Source organism: Zalophus californianus, chromosome 7 (genome assembly GCF_009762305.2).
Source record: "Zalophus californianus isolate mZalCal1 chromosome 7, mZalCal1.pri.v2, whole genome shotgun sequence".
Taxonomy (NCBI): Eukaryota; Metazoa; Chordata; class Mammalia; order Carnivora; family Otariidae; genus Zalophus; species Zalophus californianus.
Genome location: NC_045601.1, coordinates 101348741 through 101374567, shown reverse-complemented (window position 1 = coordinate 101374567; position 25827 = coordinate 101348741). Strand labels below are relative to the sequence as shown.

The window sequence follows — 25827 nt, the reverse complement described above, 5'->3', positions numbered from 1 at the left end:
TTTGCTTTCCACTGTGAACCCTACAACTTAATCAGATCTGTCTTCAAAGCTGCTCATTACTTACTCTCTTTGCTTCACAGGTCTTGTGGATATGTATTAGTATATGTACACACACACACACACACACACACACACACACACACACACACCACACTTTTAATGGAGCAGTGTGTTCTGCTCTTGAGTCTAATCATGGCACTTCCCCTGACAGTGACTCTGAACTTAGCATGAGATTTCTTTCTATGAGTAAGTGTGTTGCTGTGTGCACAAACTCTCCTGATAAGCTTTGGCCATGGGAGTAATGTTATGAAGCATTCAAAAAGTTGCGTTATAAATTGTGTTACCTTTCCTTGAAGATATTTAGCATATGAAATTTTGGGGGGTTATACAAACAATTTTCACCCTTGAAGTAAAACTTGGTTTCTCTTTCTTTTCTTTTCTTTCTCTTTCTTTCTTTCCTTCTTTCTTTCTTTCTTTCTTTCTTTCTTTCTTTCTTTCTTTCTTTCTTTCTTTCTTTCTTTCTTTCTTTCTTTCTTTCTTTCTTTCTTTCTTTCTTTCTTTTTTTCTTTCTTTCTTTCTTTCTTTCTTTTCTTTCTTTCTTTTTCTTCCTTCCTTCCTTCCTCCCTTCCTCCCTTCCCTCCTTCTTTCCTTACTTCCTTCCTCTATTTCTTAAAGATTTATTTATTTATTTTAGAGAGAGAGAGAACATGAGTGGAAGGGGCAGAGGGAGAGGGACAGTGAATCTCAAGCAGACTTCCTGCTGAGGGTGGAACCTGACCTGGGCTCAATCCTATAGACCCAAGGTCACAACCTGAGCTGAAAACAAGGAGTCCAATGCTCAACAGACTGTGCCACCCATGCACCCCTCCACTGCTTCTTTCTTATACATGATATGACAACTGATGAGAACCTAGAGAATTTTCTTTTTACATAAACTTTTAGAAAGAAAGAGCACAATTATGAGGGGGAAAAAAACCCTGAAACTGAAAACAAAACAGCAGGTACTGGGATCTCTGTGTCATCATACACTTCACCAGGTTTCTTTAATATTCAGATTCACTAAATATTTACATCTTCATTTGAAATACGGGAGACAATATCCTCTATCTACACATTACATTTTGTATGTAATTAGTGCTGAGTACATATTTTGTTAAAGTCAGGAAACGCAATTTTCCCTCCACTTTACAAATATTTATAGATATAATAATGAAACAATGAGACATTCAAACCTCCTCCAATTAAGCACTTTGCCTTGCAAGTAATAATACTTGACTCTTCGTTTGCTTTGTGGATTATTTTAATGACAAATTTAAAATAGAAGTAAAGTTATGGAATAAAGAATTACAGTGCATGTTAGTTGGACAGGGAAGACAACATCAGGAAGGTTGGAGACATGGGAAACAGGGGAAGGAGTTAACGGGGAAAGACCCTCCTGTAGCAGAGGTTATTGTCAAAGTGGCCAGTTATACCATCAGTTGAATTTTGTCAACCTGCTTCAGGAAGGATCAGAACAGGAGCGGGTAGCATTCAGGTAAATCTAGGGATGCCCATATACGATTAGTAAAATTTAGGATCTCAGGTGGAATTAAAACCAAGTGAAACTTAGCAGAAGGTATTGAAACAAAGTAAGGTAAAAGATGTAATCCAGCAGACATTTCCCCAACAGCACATTATAGTTGCAAATAACAAAGATTATTTTATCTCCTTGTCACAGAGGCAACTAGCTTTGCAGAACTGTTGAACTGACTGGGCTCTGCATCCAAAACTTTGTTTTTGTGTCTTACAGTTACTGTATTCATCATAGTAGAGGCAGGGGTTAGCTGGAAGGAGAAAGCATGTTTATACAATATTATCTTGAAAATTCACCATTACTGAACAAAGAGATAATCTCTCCTTAAAGACATCAATGCAATTATCCCCTCCCCCTGCCACATCCCCAATGCCTCTGAAATTTACCAATCTGTTTTCTGTATCTTTGAGTTTGTTTTTTTTAGATTCCACATGTAACTGACATCATATGGTGTTTGTCTATGTCTGACTTATTTCACTTAGAATACTACCTTCAAGAACCATCCATGTTGTCATAAATGATAAGATTTCTGTTTGTTGTATAACTGAACAGTATACATTGTGTGTGTGTGTGTGTGTGTGTGTGTGTGTGTGTGTGTATATATATATATATATTCTTTGCCCATTCATCGGTCAGTGGACCCTTAGGTTGTTTCCATGCCTAAGCTATTGTAAGTATCTTCTTGAGTTAATGTTTTTGTTTTCTTCAGATAACTATCCAGAAGAAAAATTGCTGGATCATATAACTGTTATATTTTTAATTTTTTGAGTAGCCTCCATACGGTTTCCTATAGTGACTGCACCCATTTACATTCCCATGAACATTGCATAAGGGTTTCCTTTTCACCACACCCTTGTCCCCACTTATTATCTCTTGTCTTTTTGATTATAGATGTTCCAACAGGTATGCAGTATATCCCTGCATTTCCCTGATGATCAGTGATATTAAACACCTTTTCATATACCTGTTGGCTATATGGATATCTTCTTTGGAAAAATATCAGTTTAGTTCCTCTGCCAGTTTTCTAATTGGATTTTTTAATTCAGCTTTATAAGTTCTTTATGTATTTTGGAGATTAACATCTTATCAGACATATGATTTGCAAATATTTTCTCTCATTTAATGGGTTGTCTTTTCATTTTGTTGATGGTTTTCCTTTCTGTGCAACTTTTTAGTTAGATGCAGTCTCACTTGTTTATTTTTGCTTTTGCTATTTTTGTTTTTAGTGTCAAATCCAAAAAAAATCATTGCCAAGACTGATATAAGGAGTTTGCCCATGTTTTCTTCTAGGAGTTTTATGGTTGCAGGTTTTATGTTCAAGTGTTTAATCCATTTGAGTTGATTTTTGTGTGTGGTGTAATATATGATTCCTGTGTCATTCTTTTGCATGTGGCTGTCTGTCTAGTTTTCCCAGCACCATTTATTGAAGAGACTGTCTTTTCCCTTTGTATGTATTTGGCATTTGGCTTCTTTGTTATAAATTAATTGACCCTATATGTATTGGTTTATTTCTGGCTCTCCATTCTTTATATATATAATGTTCATTTAGCCATTCTGTTCCATTGATCTATGTGCCTGTTTTTATGCTAATACACACTGTTTTGATTACTATACATAGCTTTGTATATAGTTTGAAATCAGGAAGCATGATACCACTAGTTTTATTCTTCTTTTTCAAGATTGCTTTGGCTATCTTTTGTCATTCCATACAAATTTTAGAATTTAGCTCTGTTCTAGTTCTATGAAAAATGCCATTGGAATTTTGATAGTGATTGCACTGAATCTGTAAATATCTTTGGGTAGTATGGAAATTAAAAAATATTAATTCTTCCAATCCATGAGCATGGAATATATTTCCATTTGTTTGTATCTTCAGTATTTTTCACCAATATCTTATAATTTTCATTATATAGATCCTTCACTTCCTTGGTGAAATTTATTCTTAGGTGTTTTATTCTTTTTTGATGCAATTATAAGTACGATTTTAAAAAATTTCTTTTTCTTATAGTTTGTTGGTAGTATATATAAAAATAACCTATTTTTGTATATTGATTTTATATCCTGCAATTTTACTGAATTCAGTTATTAATTCCAATAGTTTTCTGGTGGAGTCTTTATTGTTTTAATTTTTTAAAGATTTTATTTATTTATTTGACACAGAGAGAGAGACAGTGAGAGAGGGAACACAAAGAGGGGGAGTAGGAGAGGGAGAAGCAGGCTTCCCGCTGAGCAGGGAGCCCAACATGGGGCTCGATCCCAGGATCCTTGGATCGTGACCTGAGTTGAAGGCAGACATTTAACTGACTGAGCCACACAGGCGCCCTGATCTGGTGGAGTCTTTATGGTATTTTATATATACTATCATGTCATGTGCAAGTAGATAACTGTTTTACTTCTTCTTTTCTGTTTTTAATTACTTGTATTTCTTTCTCTTGTCTAATTACTCTAAGACTTTCAGTACTATGTTGAAATTAAAGTGGCAAAGGTAGGCATTCTTTTTTATTATGTTATGTTAATCACCATACATTACATCATTAGTTTTTGATGTAGTGTTCCATGATTCATTGTTTGTGTATTAACACCCAGTGCTCCATTCAGTAAGTGCCCTCTTTAATACCCATCACCAGGCTAACCCATCCCCCTACCCTCCTCCCCTCTAGAACCCTCAGTTTGTTTCTCAGAGTCCAGAATCTCTCATGGTTCATCTCCCCCTCCAATTCCCCCCACCTTCATTTGTAAGACTGTTGAATCACAGACCTGTACCTCTGAAATAAATAATACATTATATGTTAAAAAAAAAAAAAGAAGAAGATAGCAGGAAGAGGAAAAAAAGGTAGGCATTCTTGTCTTATTCATGGTCTTAGAGGAAAAGCTTTTCACTTTTAACTAATATGATGCTTGTTGTGGGCTTCTCATATCTGGCCTTTATAATGTTGATGTAACATTATACCTGTGAACCCAATTTGAGAGTTTTTATCATGAAAGAATGTCAGATTTTGTCAAATGCTTTTTCTGTATCTATTTGGATGACTATATGACTTTTATTCTTCAAATTGTCTGATTTGTGGATGTTGAGCCATTCTTGCATCCTTAGCGTTAATCCCACTTCATTGTGGTGTATGATCTTTTCAATGTATTGTTGCAATTGGTTTGCTAACTTTCACTGAGATATTTGCATCTATGTTCATCAGATATATTGGCCTGTAATTTTTTTTTTTATTGCAGTGTCGTCTGATATTAGTATCAGGGTAATGCCAACCTCATAAAATGAGTTTGGAAGTGTTCACTTATCTTCTATTTTTTTGGCAGAGTTTTAGAAGTATTAGAATTAATTCTTCCTTAAATGTTTGGTAGAATTCACTGGTGAAGCTATCTGGTCCTGGGTTTTTCTTAGTTGGGAGAATTTTGATTATTGATTCAATCTCCTTACTAGTACTTAGTCTGTTCAGATTTTCCATTTATTCATGATTCAGTCTTGGTGAACTGTATGTTTATTTCTTCATAATTTAGTCTTTGTAAGTTGTATGTTTTTTTTAAGTTTAGTTTTGTAAGTTGTATGTATAAATAGGATAAATTCCTTCAATAATTTCTTCAAATTAGTTGTCCAATTTGTTGCTATACAATTATTCATAGCATAATCTTATGCTCTTTTTTGTTTGTGTGTATCAGGTGTAATGTCTTCTCTTTAATTTCAAATTAACTTATTTGAATCCTCTATTTTCTTTTCTTTCTTTCTTTCTTTCTTTCTTTCTTTCTTTCTTTCTTTCTTTCTTTCTTTCTTTTCTTCTTCTTCTTCTTCTTCTTCTTCTTCTTCTTCTTCTTCTTCTTCTTCTTCTTCTTCTTCTTCCTCCTCCTCCTCCTCCTTCTTCTTCTTCTTTTTCTTCTTCTGGTAAGTGTGGCTAAAGTTAAAGATTTTTCTATGTTGTTTATCTTTTAATGAAAGCTCTTCCTTTCATTGATCTTTTTCATTTTATTTTCAGTCTCTATTTTATTTATTTCCACTTTGATTTTTGTTATTTTCCTCCTTCTACTAACTTGGAGCTTAGTTTGTTCGTTTTGTAGTTGAATAAAGTTAAGTTGTTTTGAGCTCTTTTTTGTTGTTGTTGCTATTATAGGTATTTATTGCTATGAATTGCCCTCTTAGAAGTGCTTTTACTGCTATCATAGTATATAAATTATATTAATATATGTAATTTCCCCTATTTTATAATTTGAATTTTGTTTTTATAAGATTTATTTGAATCACACTAAACTGCTTATATCTGTATATCCAAGTCTTATATTTTAAGCATTGTTTCCATTCTAGTGTGGCCCAATCTGAGATATCTTTCTTTAATATTTCTCATCTTCTCATGCATTTATAGGTGAGCAAAGAATTTAAGATAAGCATCTTTTATGGCATAGATTTAATCTTCTTGAGTAATACTTTCTCTTTCCTACTCTCATTTTACTTCAATTACATTTTTTTATGCATTAAAGACATTGCTTTTCTATCTTGGATTAAAAAAACCTACCCCATCCACCCAGCATAGATAATTAGTAGATATTTTATTTTTCCCCAACTACAATTTCTTGAGACTTAGAAGGAAGAATATCTATCTCTTTCTCTATTTAGAAAGAGAGGGAATTTGCAAAAGAGAATCCACTTTCCTTACTTTAAGAGTAAACAGAGTGACTTGGTTAGGTGTGGAAAATAAGTCTTCTGATCTTCCAAGTCTGTAGTTAAAGGGTATTTTTCCTGGGTTAGTTATTTCTCTACAGTCTTGTTGAAAATTATCTTATCAACATTACACTCAGGGATTAGTAGCTATGTTTTCAGGAGGCTCTAGAAAAAGGAACTTTTGCTATCTAAAGGAATGAACATGTAATTAGAACCCATTTGGTTAATACTACATTGTAGGTAAGGTTTATTTAAGAAATAAAAGGAAATGCTCTAAGGGGACAGTGTGACCATCAACTAATATCTTTTGATGTGTCAGTAGGAACATGGGAGAATAAGGATCACTCCATAAGAAATTACATGCCCTAAGTGGTCAGACAGGTGGGAGAGTTATGGAGCAGCAAGAAGCTGAGAACACTAATTTCAAGGTTGCAATAAGAGAGCCCAGAAACGTTTTTATAGAGCAGAGAAAAATGTATAGTTATATTAACATCTTATCTGGGTTTTCCCTATTAGGGTCATTAAACTTTAGGGCAGGGGGGAGGGGGCTTGAGTTTAAGCCTAGACATTCTAATATCCATTCCAATAGATTTAATCAATCATCTTCTTGGTCACTCAGGGAGGGGAAATAAGAAATAGTGTTGATCTTTCCTGTGTGATGATTCAGAAAAAAGTTATAGAAAAGTGCAATATTGCCAAATCCTTAATTTGAAGGACACATGGCTCCTGGGTCAATCGTCTACATTAAGCAAAATGAATGTAAAACTTACTGCAAAGTTTATTTTCACAGTCATTTGGACACTCTCCACATGGACTTCCTGCATTATAAGGTTTATTCCTTTTGGCAGGATCATTTCCCCTTAAAAAAAAGAACAAAGGAAAGGTGATGTAATAAAATTAATGCTTGGACAAACCATATAAAATTTTACTCACCATTTATAATCAACTTTGAAAACAATTTTTGTAAACCACTTCTAGATAATGATGATAATTTTTTTTATTATGTTATGTTAGTCACCATACAGTACATCATTAGTTTTTGATGTAGTGTTCCATGATTCATTGTTTGCTTGTAACACTCAGTGTTCCATGCAATATGTGCCCTCCTTAATACCCATCACCATGCTATCTTTAAGATAGGTTTAAGATTTCTAGACTTGCAATGATGACAATTTATCAGGCAACTGTAGGGTCCTAAGAGCATTTTGAAAGAATTTGCCCTATTCAGACAGTTAAGTTCCTATAGAATTGGAATCTATGAACAGTCAAGTCTTAACAAGCAGAAGAGCTTTAGAGTGATTTATAATTTGTCATTTTTCTTTATTTATACCCAAAAAGACTTGGTAAGCAGTCATGTAAAAGGACATGTTAAGAACATTTTAAGTTCTATATATATAGCTCCCAGATGAGGATCTTTTTCCTGGTCAAGTTGGAGATGTTCTATTCATCTTGCACAATATCATGAGAAACTTGATACATGCTACTCTTGTGTAGAAACACAAGGAGCATTATAAAAGATGAAGATCCCTCAGTATGGCTAAATTTAAAGTGGTAGATTTGAGGGAGAGAGAGTAGATGAGAATTTCTAGTTCTAAGCTAATATGAAATTCAGAGAAGACAGTTTTACCTGCAGATATCTAAGAAAACAGTGTGGATTATAACTGATTCTTACTTCATATGCTTGAAAAATAAAGTAAATGTTCTGGTTAAAATAGCATTCTAGTCGATATTTTTCCCTTTGATATCTGAATTGTTAGAATTTCATTTTATTTTTTTTCCATTTCTTTTTTAAAGTAAGCTTTATGCCCATTGTGGGGCTTGAACGCATGAACCGGAGATCAAGAGTCACATGGTCTACCAACAGCCAGCCAGGTGCCCCCAAATTTCACTTTATAAAAGAAACTTATTACTTAATTCATTAAGGGCTTTTGTCAGACTCTTGGCCTAAGCTTTGCTGCAGAAATTCTCTATCACAGCTCTATGTGTTTTACTTTTGTGTAATTGTCAGTTCACCAGAAACCACCACCAGCCCCTAAAAGATTTAGTACAATGGATGTATTATAGATGCAAAGAGATCTTACTGTCTTCCATACTAATTATACAGATAAAATCATAACAAATATTAACTACTGAAATCAAGTAATGATAAGATCAGAAAATAAGTCATATATAGAGCTCTTATATAAATATATCTATTGAATCTACACTGATATTGGAGACCTCATTTAAAGTATAAATATTGTAGCATATTAACAGATAAACAATTTTCACTGATTCATATTGAACATTTTTTTTTTATTTTGCAACACAAAATAATGGGGGGTAGCAGTTAAACACCATGCTTGGAGCTCATAGTATGATGGAAAATTTGCATATTCAACTATTTAAGTACGACTAGCTGAAGGAGACATATGCAGACCACTCGTTAACTTTCCTTAGCAGAGTATATTAAAACAGGCATTTGTAGTGAACTATTAGAGGACTATATCAAGCTTTGAACAATCTCTAATTTCTCATGATTACCACTGGAGCCACATAGTGTGCTCCTGTGGGCTCCTACATCATCTTTGTCTGAAATTGATCTTGCTTAAAGAGCAATCGCAGTTGGTAGGGCAAAGGAGTCCACCTGCCCTTCACTGAAGCAATTAGATTATCTCTTCTAGGAGTTGTTACTCACACCTTGATAACATGTAAATTTAATTTCTAAAGAAAAGACATATACCAATAGTTAGACTAACAAGAACACTTCAATTTTTCCATTTGTTTATTCTTGATACTCCGCTATATTTCTGCCCTTGCATTCTAAATATACTCTAGATTGTTGAAGTAAATATCCTTGTTTTTTTGCTTATGCTAATCAATAACACAGAGCAAGACTACTGGTAATAGCTTTGAATTTGGACATTCTATTAATGAAATACAAATATAAATTTATTTTAAAAATATGATGTAAATAAAATTGTTTGTGTGTGTAATGTTTTTAGGTATTGGCTAAATGACATTTTATCCCTAAAGTTCTGCTTAACTGAAATGAAATATTTATTTGAGCTTTCTTTTATATTGTTTGAGAAACTGGATTATGTAAGAGGGATATATTTCTAAAGGCTTTGTGAAACCAAACTGTATAATACATACTCATGACAATAGTGACAAACATAGAGATACTGAGTTGAAAATCTTTTGTCGCATGATGATATTCCACAGCCGATGAGGTAAGAAGTGGCCCAAACAATCTGTAATGATAAAGAGATTATTTTATTAATAATTTGACTTTTGCTAAATGATTACAATACAAATATTGTTATCCATGGTTGAAAATAAACATGTTTGCTTTTAGGATGCTTTGAGCATGGCTTATTAGGAAGTCATAGAAACAGAAAGATTTCCATGTGTCTGGATAGCACACATACATGTGCACACTTATTGGCCATCCTTAATCCTGGCTCACCTTATTATCAAATCTATATGGAAAATCTGGTAACATGATGAAGTCTTGTTGGTGATGATACAAAAATCAAACCATGGGAGGAACTTTACTTAATCATCAAAGAAGAAGCATGGCATAGAGTAGAGTTGGCCTTTGAGGCCAAACGTCTTGGTTTCAAATTCTATCTCTACCACTTCCTGGTTGTATGGTATTTACCAGTTTATGTTTTGAAATTTTATTTTTTTGTTTGTAAAATGGGATAAAATAATACTATCTTCTATATCATAGGTGTATCGTGGGAATTGGATAACAATTTTTTAAGTGTTTGGAAGAGGAAATATTAAGTTACTATCTGAGTGTGACGGAACTAATGGTCTTGGATGTAAATAGTGGGTCTAGTCTACCTTTATCTGAAAGAAATAGAAGGTTGGAATTGATATCACAAATTTGTCAGATTTTAAGCTCCCTGGGTGATCATTCTATTTTTATCCTCTGATTGTTTGATAAGGCAAATTATATGAATAAATAGTCTGATGTTATAACATTCTTGGATTCCTAGAACATATCCTTTTTGTCCAAGGGTGTCAATTTTAAAATAAGAATGCTATTTGCTAGTCTTTTACTTAGAATATAGGCATTGCTATCCATAAATGATTAAGTCTATGATTTTTAAATAGGCAGGCTTGAAAAAGCAGACAGAATTTGGAAGTCTTATGCTTTCTAATATCAAACCTTACCACAAAGCTACAGTAATTAAAACGGTGGTACTGGCATAACAATAGACATATAAACCTGAGAAATAAAATAGAGTCCAGAAATAAATCTTCACATATATAGTCAAATGATTTTCAACAAGGATGCCAAGATGATTCAATGGGCACAGGATGGCCTTACCACAAGTAAATGGAAAAACTAGATATCTACATGCAAATAAATGAAATTGGGTCCTACCTTCCACCATATAAAAAATTAACTCAAAATGGATTAAATACCTAAGGGTAAGAGCTAAAACCATAACAAAAACTCAGAAGGAAACATAAGGAAAAAACTTCATGGTATTGGATTTGGCAGTGATTTCTTGGATATGACACCAAAAGCACAGATAGAAAAGGAAAAAAAATAGATAAATTGGACTTTATCAAAATTTAAAACCTTTGTGCATCATAGGATACTATCATCAGAGTGAATAGGCAGTCTATGTAATAGGAATTAATGATCTCATTTATATGTGGAATCATATACCTACTAAAGCATAGATATCCAGAATATATAAAGAACTCTTACAACTCAGCAGCAAAAACCCAAATCATCTGATATAACCCAGCAACTCTAACTGGAGATGGAACCTCTACAGAAGTAATTTAGGTTAAATGATGTTCTAAGGGTGGGACCATGATCTGATAGCGCTCATGTCCTTATAAGAAAAGGCACCAGAGTGCTGACACTCATGCTCTCACTCTCTTTCTCTCTTTCTCTGCAAGCCCGCACAAACGAAAGGAAAGGAAAGCCCGTGCAAGGACATAATGAAAAGAAGGCAGAAAGAGAGCTCTCGCAGAAACCAACTATGCTGCAGAGTTTCATAGACTTCCAGCCTCCAGAACTGTGAGAAAATAAATTTGTTGTTTAGTGCATCCAGCCTGTGGTACTTTGTTATAGAAGTCCAAGCAGACCAATACAGCACAGATGTGAAGAAATCAAAAATTTCATTGCTGCTGGGAATGTTAAATAATGCAGGTGTTGTGGAAGACAGTATGCCAGTTCCTCAAATAATTCAACATACGATTACCATGTGATCCAGAAATTCCATTTCTCAAAAGAATTGAAAGCAGGATATGAACAGATATTTGCACACCAATGTTCATAGCAGCATTATTATCAATAGCCCAAAGTGGAAACAACCTAAATACACAACAGTGAATGAATGGATACAAAACAGGTAATATACACGTACAGTGGACTATTATTCAGCCTTAAAAAGGAGTAAAATTATGGCATGTGCTACAACATGGATGAACATCAAATGAGGATATAATGCTAAGTGAAATAAGGCAGACACAAAAGGACAAAAATTGTATGATTCCAGTTATATGAGTGAGGTATCTCGAGTAATCAAATTCATAGATAAAGAAACTAGAATGGTGCTTGCCAGAGGCTGGGGGGAGGCAGAAATGGGAAGTCATTGTTTAATGGGTACAGAGTTTGGGAAGGTGAAAAGTTGTGAAGATGTATGATAGTGATTGCTTCATAACAATTTGAATGTAGTTAATGCTACTGAACATTAATACTACATAATTTTCAAATGATTAAAATGGAAAATTTTATAAAATATATTCATATGTGCATATCCAAATAATTATTATGTTATATATATGAAAATAATTATATATGATAAATAAAAATAATATATGTATATATTTTACACATATATACATATATACATATAATTTTACCATAATAAAAATAAACTAGGTAGAAGAGATTCTCTGTATTATAAGGTACTATTATTTTCATTCTTTACACACATTAGAAATGTAATTTATAGGTGACATTGATGTTTTATGATTTTGTTAATTCCCAAAAGTCCAAATGTATAAAAAAGGAGACTAAATAGTTAAGCAGCTTCTCTAAGCTATCTGTTGAGGGAATCACATTTCCATATGTTTCAAATTATAATAGGAACTCAGTGGGTCAAGTGTAAGTTTGTGAAAAGTAGGTAGAATAATTTTCTCAGTCACCTATTTTCCACACATGCTTATAGTCATTTAAACAATGTGTATATTTGCAAGTACACAGGTTACCTGAGTGTAATGCTCAAATGTTATGTCATCATCCATTGATGTCCATTTCCCATACTTGAAATATTTAGATTCATTGTACCAGATTTTAATTACATTTGACCATGAGATAGGATAAGTTGTCAAATGCATATTTTCTCCACAAAAAGTATCTGAAAGGGAGAAAAAAAGTCTGAGTCATACTTGAAGAAACTTCGAAATATATTACAAGGATATTTTCCTCATTTTCATCTTACAAATATTTCACTGGTCATCCAAGCAATGTCGTATAAAAGTAAACAAACTCAGCTGTATCTCTGCTGGCAATCATCTTTTTCATTGATGAGTGAACTTGTGGTACTTAGGTTTGGTGAGAAGTTGACAGTAGGAGATGATGTACAAGCTTGGAAATCAGATCAACATTTCAGTCTCTGCCACTTCCGAGCTGTTGAGAAGGGTGAAACCAATCCAAGTAGCCAATGGGTTGTAACGGGACCCATGACTTGAAAACAGCCACAGAGGTATTCATTATGCAAGAACCTTGAAATAAACATTTGCTCATTTAACCATCCATTTGTGAGTTGGGTTCTTGACCAAAAATGAAATTTGGGAGTGATCTACCTTTCTCTGGGGCAGGAAAGGCTCACACTGCTAATTCATGGGTCAAAACATTGGGCAAAAATGCCCAATAATCTGTAAATATGGAAGTTTCATTAGTATTTTAAAAATATTTTGTAATAAACAAGTATCTCAAAAATGTTAATAATGTCTACTTATGTAGGAAGTACTAATAGATTTTCTGGAAACTAGCCGTGATCCACCTAATATATATGCCATGAGATGGACTTATGTATGAGCACCTAAATTTGTTCTCATGTATAGCTCAGTAGAGTTGAATAGAACTCACCTCTCAACTGTATTAGTATTTCAAAGCCAAAGATATCCCTAGGGTGATATTGTGTGTAGCTGAAATAACTATATAGAGTGGAAAGCTTCTAGCTATCCAGCTCTCCATCCAGTTATCATTGTATTACTCAACTGTTCTGTAATATTGAGAACTTTGATTCTTATTTCTGATGATCAGCAATTGGAATTTGAAACTTGAATACCTAAATTTAAAAATTAATAATAAGAAAACAGTGTGGTAGGCCACAATCCACTGTCATTTATGGGTCCATATCATAGACTGAATGACTTAACTTACCCTTGCCAGGTTACTTAACAATCCCTAAGGACTTTTGAGTACAGAGGTGAGTCATTCAGATGTATACCTACTTGTAATTCGTCTCTTAATTGAGTTGCTCTCTCTTAATTCACACTGCTTTGACAACATTCTGGCATTTTGTGCAGCTTCTTCACTCCAATCCTACAGTGGAAGAGTAAAATATAAGCATTTGGTCTTATTGGCATTTCCATGATAATATTCTAGTTTATTGTTTCCAAAAATCCAAGGCTAGTAATATCCTCAATTTTATAAGCTAACAATTTAAATAATAATATTAAATGTTCTGGTTGGAAAAGGAAGACAAAACTTTTGACTCACTATGTTAGCCCTTGAATTAACAAAATCAAAATTTGGTAATAATGTTCAGATGCAGCTTCTCTCTCAGAAGTGTGTAAATGCTTTCAGTAAAAAAGATCAGGGTTAGAAATCCATTCCATTATTTATTAGTAGTTTTATCTCTGACACATTATTTAATCTTTTTGAATATGTTCTTCATCTATGAAATGTGACCCATCGTTCATGCCTAATAGTTTGTTCTAAAGTTTTAATGTAGTAATTCATGCAATACAATTGTGATATGACAAATCTTATACTATGTGCTCAATAAATAAACAATGGCTATGTACAGTGTCACACATCTCCATCTAAAATTATAAATAATACTAAAAAATAGTAGCTAATACCACATGCCGGGATATGTTACCAGTTCTGTACGTATATTTTCTCATTTTGATTCAGAGCAACTCTACAAGGGAAGTACTATCATTAGCCCCGTTTGTAAACGGGGAAACTGAGGCACAGAGATGTTGCATAATTTCTCAGGATAACACAACCAATAAATAGCCAAGAAAGAATTAGAATCCAGGTTATTCTGTCTTCAGAATGTGTGCTCTTAACTCTTAATGTGTGCCAATTGTGCTGAGTTGAAGCCTTTTGTCAGGTGTATCTCCAAGAAGTTGAAAGGAGGCAGGAAGTCTATATAACTAATTATGGAATTTGACAAATGTTCTCCCTAACACTCTTTAATCCTTACATTGTGTACATCCACTTAAAAGACTCCCAATATCTGAATGCAACACATCACCAACAAAAGTTGTAGACTTCATTTTTTACTACAGGTTTTGACATAAATCATTCACTTACTCTTTAGAATAAGTTTTGGATGACACCTGACTTAGATTTTCAACATTTTTCTTGGTGGCAAAGAAGTTTAACTGTTATATGTATATGCTTCCATCTGTGTTAGTTTTACAGAATTGCCCTTCAGGTTGAAGGAATTTACTAAACCTTGAGATGAATTAAGTAAGTCATTAACCTAGGCTCAAAGCAAAAACATAGTTTTGCTCAGCATAATACCCTCCAGTTCCATCCATGTCGTTGCAAATGGCAAGATTTCATTTCAAAAACTAATGATGTAGTGTATGGTGATTAACATAACATAATAAAAAACTGTCTACCTTAAAAAACAACAACAACATGGTTTTGTAAGGTTTGATTGTTTCATGCAAGAAAAGTTGTATTTCAGTAGTGGATACATCTACCCGAGGTAGTAGAGATGATACAACACATCCTGTTAGGACATAGGATCTCCTGGCAGTGGGAATATCATCATTGTAAAAAAAAACCTTAGTAAAAAAAAAAAAAAAACATGCCTATTATGACCGGGTTATCAAGTGATTAGGACTAGAATTTATCTGGATACTTTACAGCTCATTGCTTGTGTATACTGTGTTGTACTACCAGGTCACTTTCTGAACTGAAGCACTTATTTCCTCTTAAGCTGAGAGTCATGTCCACTGACAGCTCTACTGTATGTCCTTTCTAAAAATTGTCCTGCATCCAGGAGCATAATCCCTTCCCTGGGGTAATCCATACCCAACATCTGGTCAATGTGAGAACTGTAAATTCCAAGCCACTTCCCTCCTACTCAGGACAACTACAAAGGGTTGTCTTAGTTGTACAGCTTCCAGAATTATCTGAGCCCTCTGTTGTGACTACATCATAATCCAACTTTTCCATATGTCCACTGCTGCTTCTCTCTCTACCTCCACAGGTAGGTGTCAATCTGGAGATTGTTCTCCAATAAGCATTCTGCTTGCTAATCTCCATCTGAGTAAGCTTATCTTGTCGCATAAACCACCTGCAACATTCATTACATACAGTCTGGTTCAGACTTCTTTGAGGAAGCTGTCTAGGATATTACCTCTGATTCATATTGGTAAGATGCTCCTTTCTTTTTGTGATAGATCCATGGTTAAAATCACAAGTGAGTATTCATGGTTATTGCACCAAAACTATGAATTCTGGCTTTAATATATGGTTCCATTTAATCGGTTTCTAACCTTATGTATGGAAACTTTTTCAGAAAATCTCTGCCTGACAGTTGTGATTGGCCCTTCAGCCCTGCTGTAACTCTATCAGTTCCTTTCTAGCCACATCCAATGCATTGTTTCTGGAACAGCTCAACTCTCATATTCCTTTGAAAATATGATTCAGTCTTACTGGTCACCTAATTTATACTCTTGTTGATCTCTCGTACCTTTACACTTTAGCACTTGAATGTATTCATTCTTATATTACGTTCTAAAATTCCCTTTGTATTTGCCTTTAAAACCTCTGAATCAGTGGCTATATTTTCCATTTACTCTAAAATTTCTTTAGAACCTCCTAGCTAAATGTGTTTGCTCTTTTGGAAACCAAGGAGTTTAGACCCTATTGGAGTCCAGTGAGTTTGGACCCTAAAGGAGGTATATAGGTAAGAGCAGGTGCCTGGAGCTGTGCCATTTGCATTTGAATCTGCACTTATTCAGTACTTATTACTTTGGATTTTAACTAATTTCTCTGAGGTTCAGATTCATTATCTGTAAAATGGAGATGATAGTATTACCTGTATCACAGAACTATTGATTTAAATGAGTTAATGTAATAAAGTTCTAAAAGAGTGCCTGTCAACAGTAAGTACAATATACATGTCAGGCACAACACTCACAATGCAAGAAGGTCTATGATAGCTATTGATTTTTATTGTTTTGTTTAAATAACATTTTCTATTTTAAGCTGACCAAGAGATAAATTTCAAAATAATGTTTTTATTCACTTGCTTCCCACCCTTTGTCATTTGTATGAGGAAGCTGTCCCTTAGAATCATTCTCCAGAGCCAGCAGTATTTCTAATTCTTGTACTCTAGACCAGTCCAAGGTTAAAGGGACCAGGATAAGGTTGCACAAAAACCTGAGTGATACTTCTGGGAGATAATACATATGCAGCTAATCACCTCGTACACTTGAGACTTCCCTAAATTTGTTTTGTTTTATAGCACCTAGTGTGCACACACACCAGCTTTATAATGGAGAGACAATTCTCTTTTTATGGGATGCAAGGGAACTGGGAAATAGGTTTGTCAATATTGGCTTATCTGGCAGCACCATCTGACTTAGAATCTGGACATCTTGATTCCCAGATGAGTGCCTAGCCTTTGGGCTGCTGCCCAATGAAGACAGTTATGAATTGCCTCTATAACTTAAAGCTCGCTATGCTGACAATACTGGTCGGCAACTTCAGCTGGGAGCTTGCAGGGGTCTTCACCTGAGACTTTCCAAATCAGCATCTCAGAGAGTGGGGCCCAAGAACCTGTGTTTTATCAAGTTTTTCAAGCAGTTCGTTTAAGATTGAGAAGCACTGTCTTAGGGTACATTATGAATGAAATTAGACTGAGTTGGGATTGTTGCTCTGTCATTTAATAACTGTGATTTGGGGAAAGTTACTTATCTCCTCTGTGCCTCCATTTCTTTGTCTTTTTGAAATTTATTTATTTATTTGAGAGAGAGAGAGAGAGCACACAGACACAGAGGGAGAGGGAGAAGCAGACTCTGCTGAGCAGGGAGCCTAATTCAGGGCTCTAACCCCGGGAACCTGGGATCATGAACTGAGCTGAATGCAGATGCTTAACTGACTGAGCCACCCAGGCACCCCTGTGCCTCCATTTTTCTGCTGCTAAGTCATAGGTTTGTTTGGGAAGACCAAACTTTTAGTATACTGAAAGTGAAGAGAACTTAAAAATTCAGTAAACACTATTACTATTATTAACATCGTTGTTGTTGCTGTTTAATTAATCTTACCATCTTCAGCATGTTTCTGGCTGATGGAACTACTCCTCTTCTGAGGGTGTTATGTACGGTAACGATTTCTTCTTGGACAGTTGCCAATTCAGTGAGGAGTGCATTATATAGAACATATGGAACTGGAGCTGGTTTTGCCTGTGATCAGAAAATTATTAATTAGTCTTACTTCTTTTATGTGTAATTCATCATGCATATTATTTGCAGACCTATAGCAATATGAATTTGTAGTTTATATTGAATAGACAATGATCTAAGCATTTTAAAATTAACAATTGCTCAATAGATTAGTTCCCATTTCCGCAGTGCTAGTCTTGTGGGTTTCTGAATGTCATCTGACATTATACAAGTGTATAACATAATGCCCTGGATACCCTGTGATTGGGTTTTTCCAAATTTATGATTGGTACTTTGGGCCATGTTAAAATACTTTTTATCATGCAATATAAAGCATAGTGGAAGATATTTTGATATCACACCTTTATTGACTGACTTCCCTTCCTTGGCTCCTATCCCACCCCATTTCTTGCAAGTGTTCTCTTTGCTTCTTAAATAAACCACTTGCACTTACTTGAATGCTGCCTAAAGGATGTGTCTAATCTAAGATATTAATTATTGAATACAAAGCCTCCAGTGTCTTCAACTCAGATTCTACCTTTTTGTCTTATGCCTATGAAAAAACATTAGCATTTGCATACATATGTGTAAGTATAACATATAATTAAAATCAGCTACAATCCAGAATTAATGACTATTCTTTTAATTTATCTTGCAACTAAGAAGAAACTAAACAGCTTTAATATTTTAGGCTATCATTAATTGCTATAAAAAGCAGCTTCTTTTGTGTGTGTATTATATATCACATGCACTTCATTCTTTTTGTTTAAAAAGTGGCAAAACATATGTAGTATAATTTGAGTAGTATCTCTTTATTCCTCAAGTACCTTAGGACTATTAGCAATTTCTGAATGGATAAGATCCAACACCATACCTTGCTCAAATTTCGTAGTTATTTCATTTATTTTATATCAACATAAAATTGGAATGGGGAAAAGGCATAGATATGGAACCCAGAAGACCCCTCGAGAGACTGTCCCCTGTGGACATCATTTCCTCAAAAGCCCACTCATGTGTTACTATTTTCCTCCATACTTTATGTAGCTCTTGTCTAGACTAGAGGAAAGGTGGGGAACCACCAGAATCCCTTTATCATAGCCAAATCAATTTTCCTTGCTCCTTTGAATTCTGCTCCAGTGAAACTCATGACATATTGCCTTACCATCTCATTTTTGAACATTTATTTTCTGATAATGTTTTCCTATCACTTCCTCTCATTCATTTAAATTGGGCCTTCTGGGTTGTTTTTTTTTAAGATTTATTTATTTATTTAGGGGAGATAGAGAGAGAGAGAGAGAGCATGAGCTGAGGCAGGGAGGGGCAGAGGAAGAGGGAGAAACAGACTCTTTGCTGAACAGGGAGCCCCATGCGGGGCTTGATCCCAGGACCCTGAGATCATGACCTGAGCCTAAAGCAGATGTTTAACTGATTGAGCCATCCAGGTGCCCTGAAATTGGGCCTCCAAACAGGCTCTAAGGGGCCTTCTGAAACGAATTCATCCTGTCCACCCCAACTTCTGCAGTCAACTCAAAGGACTTCAGCATTCACATGTTTGGTTCCAACCATCTGATATCTCAGGCCCTTGAATTCTTCCTCTCTTAGACCTCTCCTCCAAGTGTCTTTAGTCTCCATGATGATGGTCACAGTCTATATCTCATAATCACTCCAAATGCCAAATCATCTGGTCAAACTTTTCCCTGCCTGATCAGGATTTCCTGCTCTTCCAGATTGCTAAGGTCAATCATTCTGACTATTTTCAACATAATCTAGTCTTTTAGCTCATTCTTCATTTTCTCTATTTTCCCTCTCTTTTCTTTTTTTCTATTCATGTTCTCTTATTTCAACAACTTTCTTGCTAAAATATTGAATCCTTTCCCACCCATCGTCATTTAGGAACACCCCCACTTTGGATGGGACCAAAAATTTCCCTGCCTGCACAGAGTCAGATGAACATTAGCAGAAAAATACTCCACAAAATGCCAGATATTGGTATCATCCAAAATCTTGATGTCTAACCTCAAACAGTGCCTTAATTTGGTCATCAATTCTACCAATTTACCTGGTTAATTCACTTTGTCTTTCTTCATAATGTTATTGCAGAACTTGTGCATTCTACTTCAATCACATTGACCTCTCTCAATAGAATCTGGTATGCCCTACTTTCCTCAGTAAAGAGGCAGCTATTTCAGCTTCTCTTCGTCAGTCTACCAATCTGCCTCTATTTGTTCTCATTCTTTCCTCCTTATTTCTTGTGGTACTACTGAACAGATCATACTTTCCTGCTTTTTTAAAACCATTTTATTGAGGTATAATTGACATGTAAAAGCTATACATATTTAATGTATACAATTCAATGAGTTTGATAAGTATACACTTGTGAAACCATCTCCACCATCAAGACAAACAAACAAAAGAACACAAACATAGCAATCACCTCTCAAAGTTTCCTCTTTCCCCCTTTACTGTAACTATTGTTATTATTTTGTGTATCTTGTAAAAGCATTTAACATAAGATTTACCCTGGATTTACCCTGGATTTAAAACTGGATGTCCACATGCAAAAGAATGAAATTAGACCCTTATATCACACCATACATTAAAATCAACTTGAAATGGATTAAAGACTTAAATATGAGACCTAAAATCATAAAAGTCCTAGAAGAAAACATAAGTAAAAAGTTCCTTGACATTGGTCCTGGCAAGCACAGACAATAAAAGAAAAAATAAGCAGGTAGGATTGTATCAAACTAAAAAATTTCTGTACAACAAAGGAAATAATCAAAAAGATGAAAAGGCAACTTAATGAATGGAAAACCATTTTAAGCTATATATCTGATAAGCAATTAATATCCAAAATGTAGAAGGAACTTGAATAACCTATGAGCAAAAACAAAACAAAACAAATAAGCTGATTAAAAAATACACAAAGAACCTAAACAGTCATTTTTCCAAAAAAAGGCATATAAATGACCAACAGGTATATGAAAAGGTGCTTAACCTCATTAATCATCAGGGAAATGAAAATCAAAACCACAATGATATATCACTTCATACCTGTTAGGATGGCTATTATTAAAAACAAGATTTCAAGTGTTGAAAGGATGTAGAGAAAAGGGAACCCTGATATACTGTTGGTGGGAATGTAAAATGGTAAATCCATAATGGAAAATAGTATGAGGGTTCCTCAAAAAATTAAAAACGGGCTATTCTTTCAAAAGCTATTTCTCCCCAGTGTTATTTACTCCATTCTCTTCCACATTTCCCCCAATCTCACATTACTCATTATCTTTCCACTATATCTTCAACCAATTCTTTTGTCCTTCCCACTGACATTTATTCATTATCATGTTGCTTGTAACTTAAAATAAACAAACAAAACGTTTCATTTATTTCAGTTCCCCATTCAATCATTGTACTTTCTACTTTCCTTCCCTATCAAAATTCCTGAAAATGTTGCCAGTACTGGATGTCTATAATTTCCCACCCTTTAAGCAATATAATCTTCATTCACCTTTCCCCCATTTATTCCACTAAAACAAGGGTTCTATACCAGGAATGATATACCCCCTCCTTAAGTCCCCCCTTCCTTCCCCAGGCATTAAACACTGTCTAGAAAAATTTCTGGTTGTCATGACTGAGTTGGAGGGCGTGCTCTGCCATCTTGTTGATAGAGGCCAGTGATTTTTGTTAAACATCCTAAAAAGGCTCAGGACAGACCCTTTTGAAGAAGAATTATTCCATAACAAAATGTCAGTAATTCTGAAGTTGAGATACTTAACTTTGAAACAACTCCTATTAATGTCACCAACAAGCTTAGGGATGCCTGGGTGGCTCAGTCAGTTAAGCGGCTGTCTTCAGCCTGGGTCATGGTCCCAGGGCCCTGGGATCGAGTCCTGCATCGGGCTCCTTGCTCAGCAGGGAGCCTGCTTCTCCCTCTCTCTCCCTCTGCTTGTGCTCTCTCTGTCAAATAAATAAATAATCTTAATAAAAAAAAGGTCACTAACAAGCTTAATTTGTAAATTCAATATTTTTTTAGTGTCTTCATTCTACTTGATCTACTGGCTGCTAACTCCCCTGAGTAAATGCTCAGTGTAGAAGTAGTCTTGCCGTGTAAGGGACAACACATTCTCTTCGTTTTTCTCTGACCTCTCAGACTTCTCTTTCTTCGCCTGACTGATGTCACAGCCTTCAAAAACACCCTATCACCTCTATATCTCCCCTCCCACTCCTCTAATCCAGTCTTTCACAATCCATTCTCCAGTCATCCACCAGAGTAAACTTTTCAAAACACTGACACAATGGAGTCCCTTTCCTGTTAAAAGTCTTTCAACAATTTCTTAGAAATAAAAACTAAATTTTTTACAAGGCCTGTGAAGGCCCTGCTGACCTCTCACCCTCTCTTTAAGATATGCTTCCTTACTTTTCTCTTCTTTGGTCTCAATGATTTTCTTTTAATCATTGCAATGAGCCTGTTTTTATTCTGCCTTAGAATATTTGCCCAAGCGTGTCTCTTCATTAGTATACTCTGTCAGCTTGTTCTACCAAGTGATTCCAGTTTATCCTTCAGATCTCAGATCTATCATGTCCTCCTTACCAGAGAAGTCTCTAATTACCTCAGACAAGATCAAATCCTGTTATTACCTGATCGCAACTCCCTGTACTTTTCCTTCAAAGATCTTTTAGTGTAACATCTACTAGATTCTCATGGAAAATTCTGTATGTCAGTAAAAAGTGATTTCTGTCCAATTAGATGCCTAGTAGCTCAGTAAACTCTAACATTGAAGGGGAGTTTAAAATAAGATTCAGGCCTAGTCGTTAGTCTATTTGCTTTCTACCTGGAATCTAAAAAGAATACATCATACTCTTTTATTTTTATTGGACAAATAGGAACAATTTATTATTTCCTTTAACTAGGATTCATGTTTAAAATATGCAATGTATTTGTGTTTGGAGCTTAATTTGTCTTATGTTGTTTTCTGTTAAAATTCTTAAGCCTTAATTTTCTGAGCAAACTTTCTGTAAAATTACATGCAAATGTTCCAGTAATTATCTGTCTATAGGATGTATACATGTTGTTTTATCAGTGTCCCTTCATAATTTTCCTTTGTATTCTTGGTCAGTAAGTAGATGAGGCTCTGGTTCCCTTGACTGGGAGGAGTTCTTGTTACCTACTTTTTCATTGGGACTTTTAACTGTGATACTGATTCCTTTTTTCCCATGGCAGCCTGGGCCAGGCTGTCTCCTAGAACATGGACTAAGTGACCTAGACCAGCCTAGTACTGATCAGGTCTTAAAGGCAAAATTTGCTTTCTCACTCTCTTTCTCCTTTCTCCCTGATGGTGGCTATGCTTCATTCAGCTTAGCTTTTCCTTACTGTGAAGTGTGAAGGTTCCCCCCTCCACACTGGGGGAATAAAATGGGAAGAGAACCAAAGGGGAGGAAGGAGAACTCTTTTTAAGACTGTACTTCCAGCATACTGGAGAATTATTGGGTATTGGATGAGAGCTGTACCTGGTTCCTCTTTGGGGAAGAGATGTGAGTGATGAGACCTAAATCAGCACCCCAATTGTCTGGTGTGTATGGATTTTCTTTCATTTATAAAATTAAATGCCTTCCATTTTTTATTTCTCCTATGTAGCACATGAAAACAAAAATCATTCATTTTCTATAATTCAGTTCATAATAAAAATATTTTGGGTACATGGGGCGTCTGGGTGGCTCAGTCATTAAGTGTCTGCCTTTGGCTCAGGTCATGATCCCAGGGTCCTGGGATGGAGCCCTGTATCAGGCTCCCTGCTCCATGGGGAACCTGCTTCTCCCTCTCCCTCTGCCACTCCCCCTGCTTGTGTTCCCTCTCTGTCAAATAAATAAATAAAATCTTTAAAAATATATTTTGGGTACATTAAAAATTATAATTTTTTTATATCATTGAGGCTATTTAGAGGCTCATATTATTGGGTGACCATAAAATATTAAGGACTTATTCCTTATACCATTGAGTGTTTTGTTTTTATTTTGTGATTGTTGAAGTTCTTGTCTTTAACAAGTAGTGAGGTGCAGGCCTCATATATTGACTCCATTGCTTACAGTTCCTCACACTTCTCTTCTTGCTGTTCACACCTTGCATTTTATATTTAATTTTGATGTGTTAAATTCTTGTTATAGTCACAAATCAGATAGTTCAATTGGGATATTGATAAAATACTTGCTTTTCTGGGTTAAAAAAGTCCAAACAATATTTTCTCCCATTTAGTTATGGAGAATGCATGGTATGTTATAAAAAAGTAATTCCTGCTCTACATTCTCAGCTTTTTGAATTATCTTGAGGAGCTATAATGAAATTGGCATAAGCCCATGGAGCCAAACTGGTTAGATTTACTTTCAGGGTCTGCCACTTCCCAGTTATCTGACATTGGCCACATGACGTCACCTCCCTATGCTTTGGTTCTTTTCTCTGCAATGTGAAATTAAGAATAGTACTTGCCTACTAGAGCCTATGGTGAGACCAAGGTGAATAATTGGCATAGCGTCCTCACAACAGTGTCTGTAACAAAATGAATTCTACAGGGGTATCTCTTATCCTTTTCTGGAAAGTAATTATGAAACATAACAATCCTCACATACTCTTATAATCAAAATAGGCAGGAAACCAACAGCAGCAGCCAAATACAAGTAGTATTTCATTGTCATCCCTGAAAAGAAAACATAAATTTAGATTATTATCAACTCCTGGGATTATTATAACCCTGTTTTATTATAACCCTGTTTTCAAAACTCTTTTGCAGTATATTTACATTTTCTGCAAAAAGAGACCCTCAGGATCAAAACAAAGTTGGATATGTTAGTCAGTGGAACCAACAAAGGAAGACAGAACTGTAATTGGAAGAAAGATAGATTTCATGTCTTAATCACCAGAACCTTTGAATATGTTACATTATATGACAAAAGAGAATTAAGGTAGTAGATGGAATTCAAATTGCTAATCAGCTGGCTTCAAAGTAAGGAGATTGGGGCACCTGGGTGGCTCAGTTGGTTAAGTGTCCAACTCTTGATTTTGGCTTAGATCATGATCTCAGGGTCCTGGGATAGAGCACTACATTGGGCTCTATGCTCAGTGGGGAGTCTGCTTAAGATTCTCTCTCCCCCTCCCCTAACTCCCATACGCACAAGCACACACACACACACTCTCTCTCTCTAAAATAAATAAATCTTTAAAAAAATAAAAAAATAAAGGGAGATTATCCTGGATCATCCATGCAAGTTCATAAGCGTACTTAAATGTGGAAAAGGGAACCAATGTCAGTGATGGATCATGAGAAAAACTGGACCCATCATTGCTGACTTTGAAGACAGAGGAAGGGAACATGAGCCAAAGAATGTGGGCAATATCTGGAAGTAAGAAAAAGCAAGGAAATGGATTCTACTCTGGTGCCTTCTTGTTGAATCTTGATTTTAGTCCACTCAGTGAGACCCATTTGGACTTTTGACATACAGAACTATAAGACAATAAATTTGTATTGTTTTAAGACACTAAATTTATAGAAATTTGTTACAGTAGCAACAGAAAACTTATATAAAAACACAAGATTATATCTGAGTTCTCTATTGCCTATAAAGAAGACATGTGATCATAGCCCTAGTAATTTATATACATGACTTAGAGATATTCTGTATATATGATCACTCTGCTAAGAATGGTTATCATTGTGAGTCAGGCAAATCAGAGCTGATATACCTTTTTCTTTATTTCTGTTTGATAAGGTTGCTGACTCTAGCATATTAAATTTATTAAATATAGGTTATTAAATTTAGTTAGCACCTTCTTTTAACACTTATTTCTGAATTCATCCTGCTGAGTGGAAAGCATTAAAAGCCAACAGTTTAGTTCCTATTTTAAAGAAAAATTTCAAAGAACTGGTTAAATGACTAGTGT

The 25827-nt window shown here is 35.0% G+C and overlaps 1 protein-coding gene across 1 annotated transcript; it reads right to left on the bottom strand.

Moving 5' to 3' along the window:
- Positions 1–1695: 1695 nt before the first annotated feature.
- On the bottom strand, positions 1696–24584 carry CRISP1 (cysteine rich secretory protein 1). Its single transcript, XM_027604147.2, has 7 exons — positions 24519–24584; positions 17778–17915; positions 13710–13800; positions 12459–12607; positions 9369–9466; positions 7004–7092; positions 1696–1823 (listed from the first exon to the last, which is right to left on the bottom strand). The coding sequence occupies exons 1-7, from the start codon at positions 24582–24584 to the stop codon at positions 1696–1698; spliced, it is 759 nt and encodes a 252-aa protein (XP_027459948.2).
- Between the last annotated feature and the right edge of the window lie 1243 nt (positions 24585–25827).

Coding starts and splice junctions, on each gene's coding strand:
- CRISP1 (XM_027604147.2), bottom strand. CDS start 24,584: ATGACAATGAAATACTACTTGTATTTGGCTGCTGCTGTTGGTTTCCTG. Junction 17,916..24,518: donor TGCCTATTTTGATTATAAGA/GTATGTGAGGAT, acceptor TTCTGATCACAG/GCAAAACCAGCTCCAGTTCC. Junction 12,608..13,709: donor AATTAAGAGACGAATTACAA/GTAGGTATACAT, acceptor TCTCCCTTTCAG/ATACTTTTTGTGGAGAAAAT.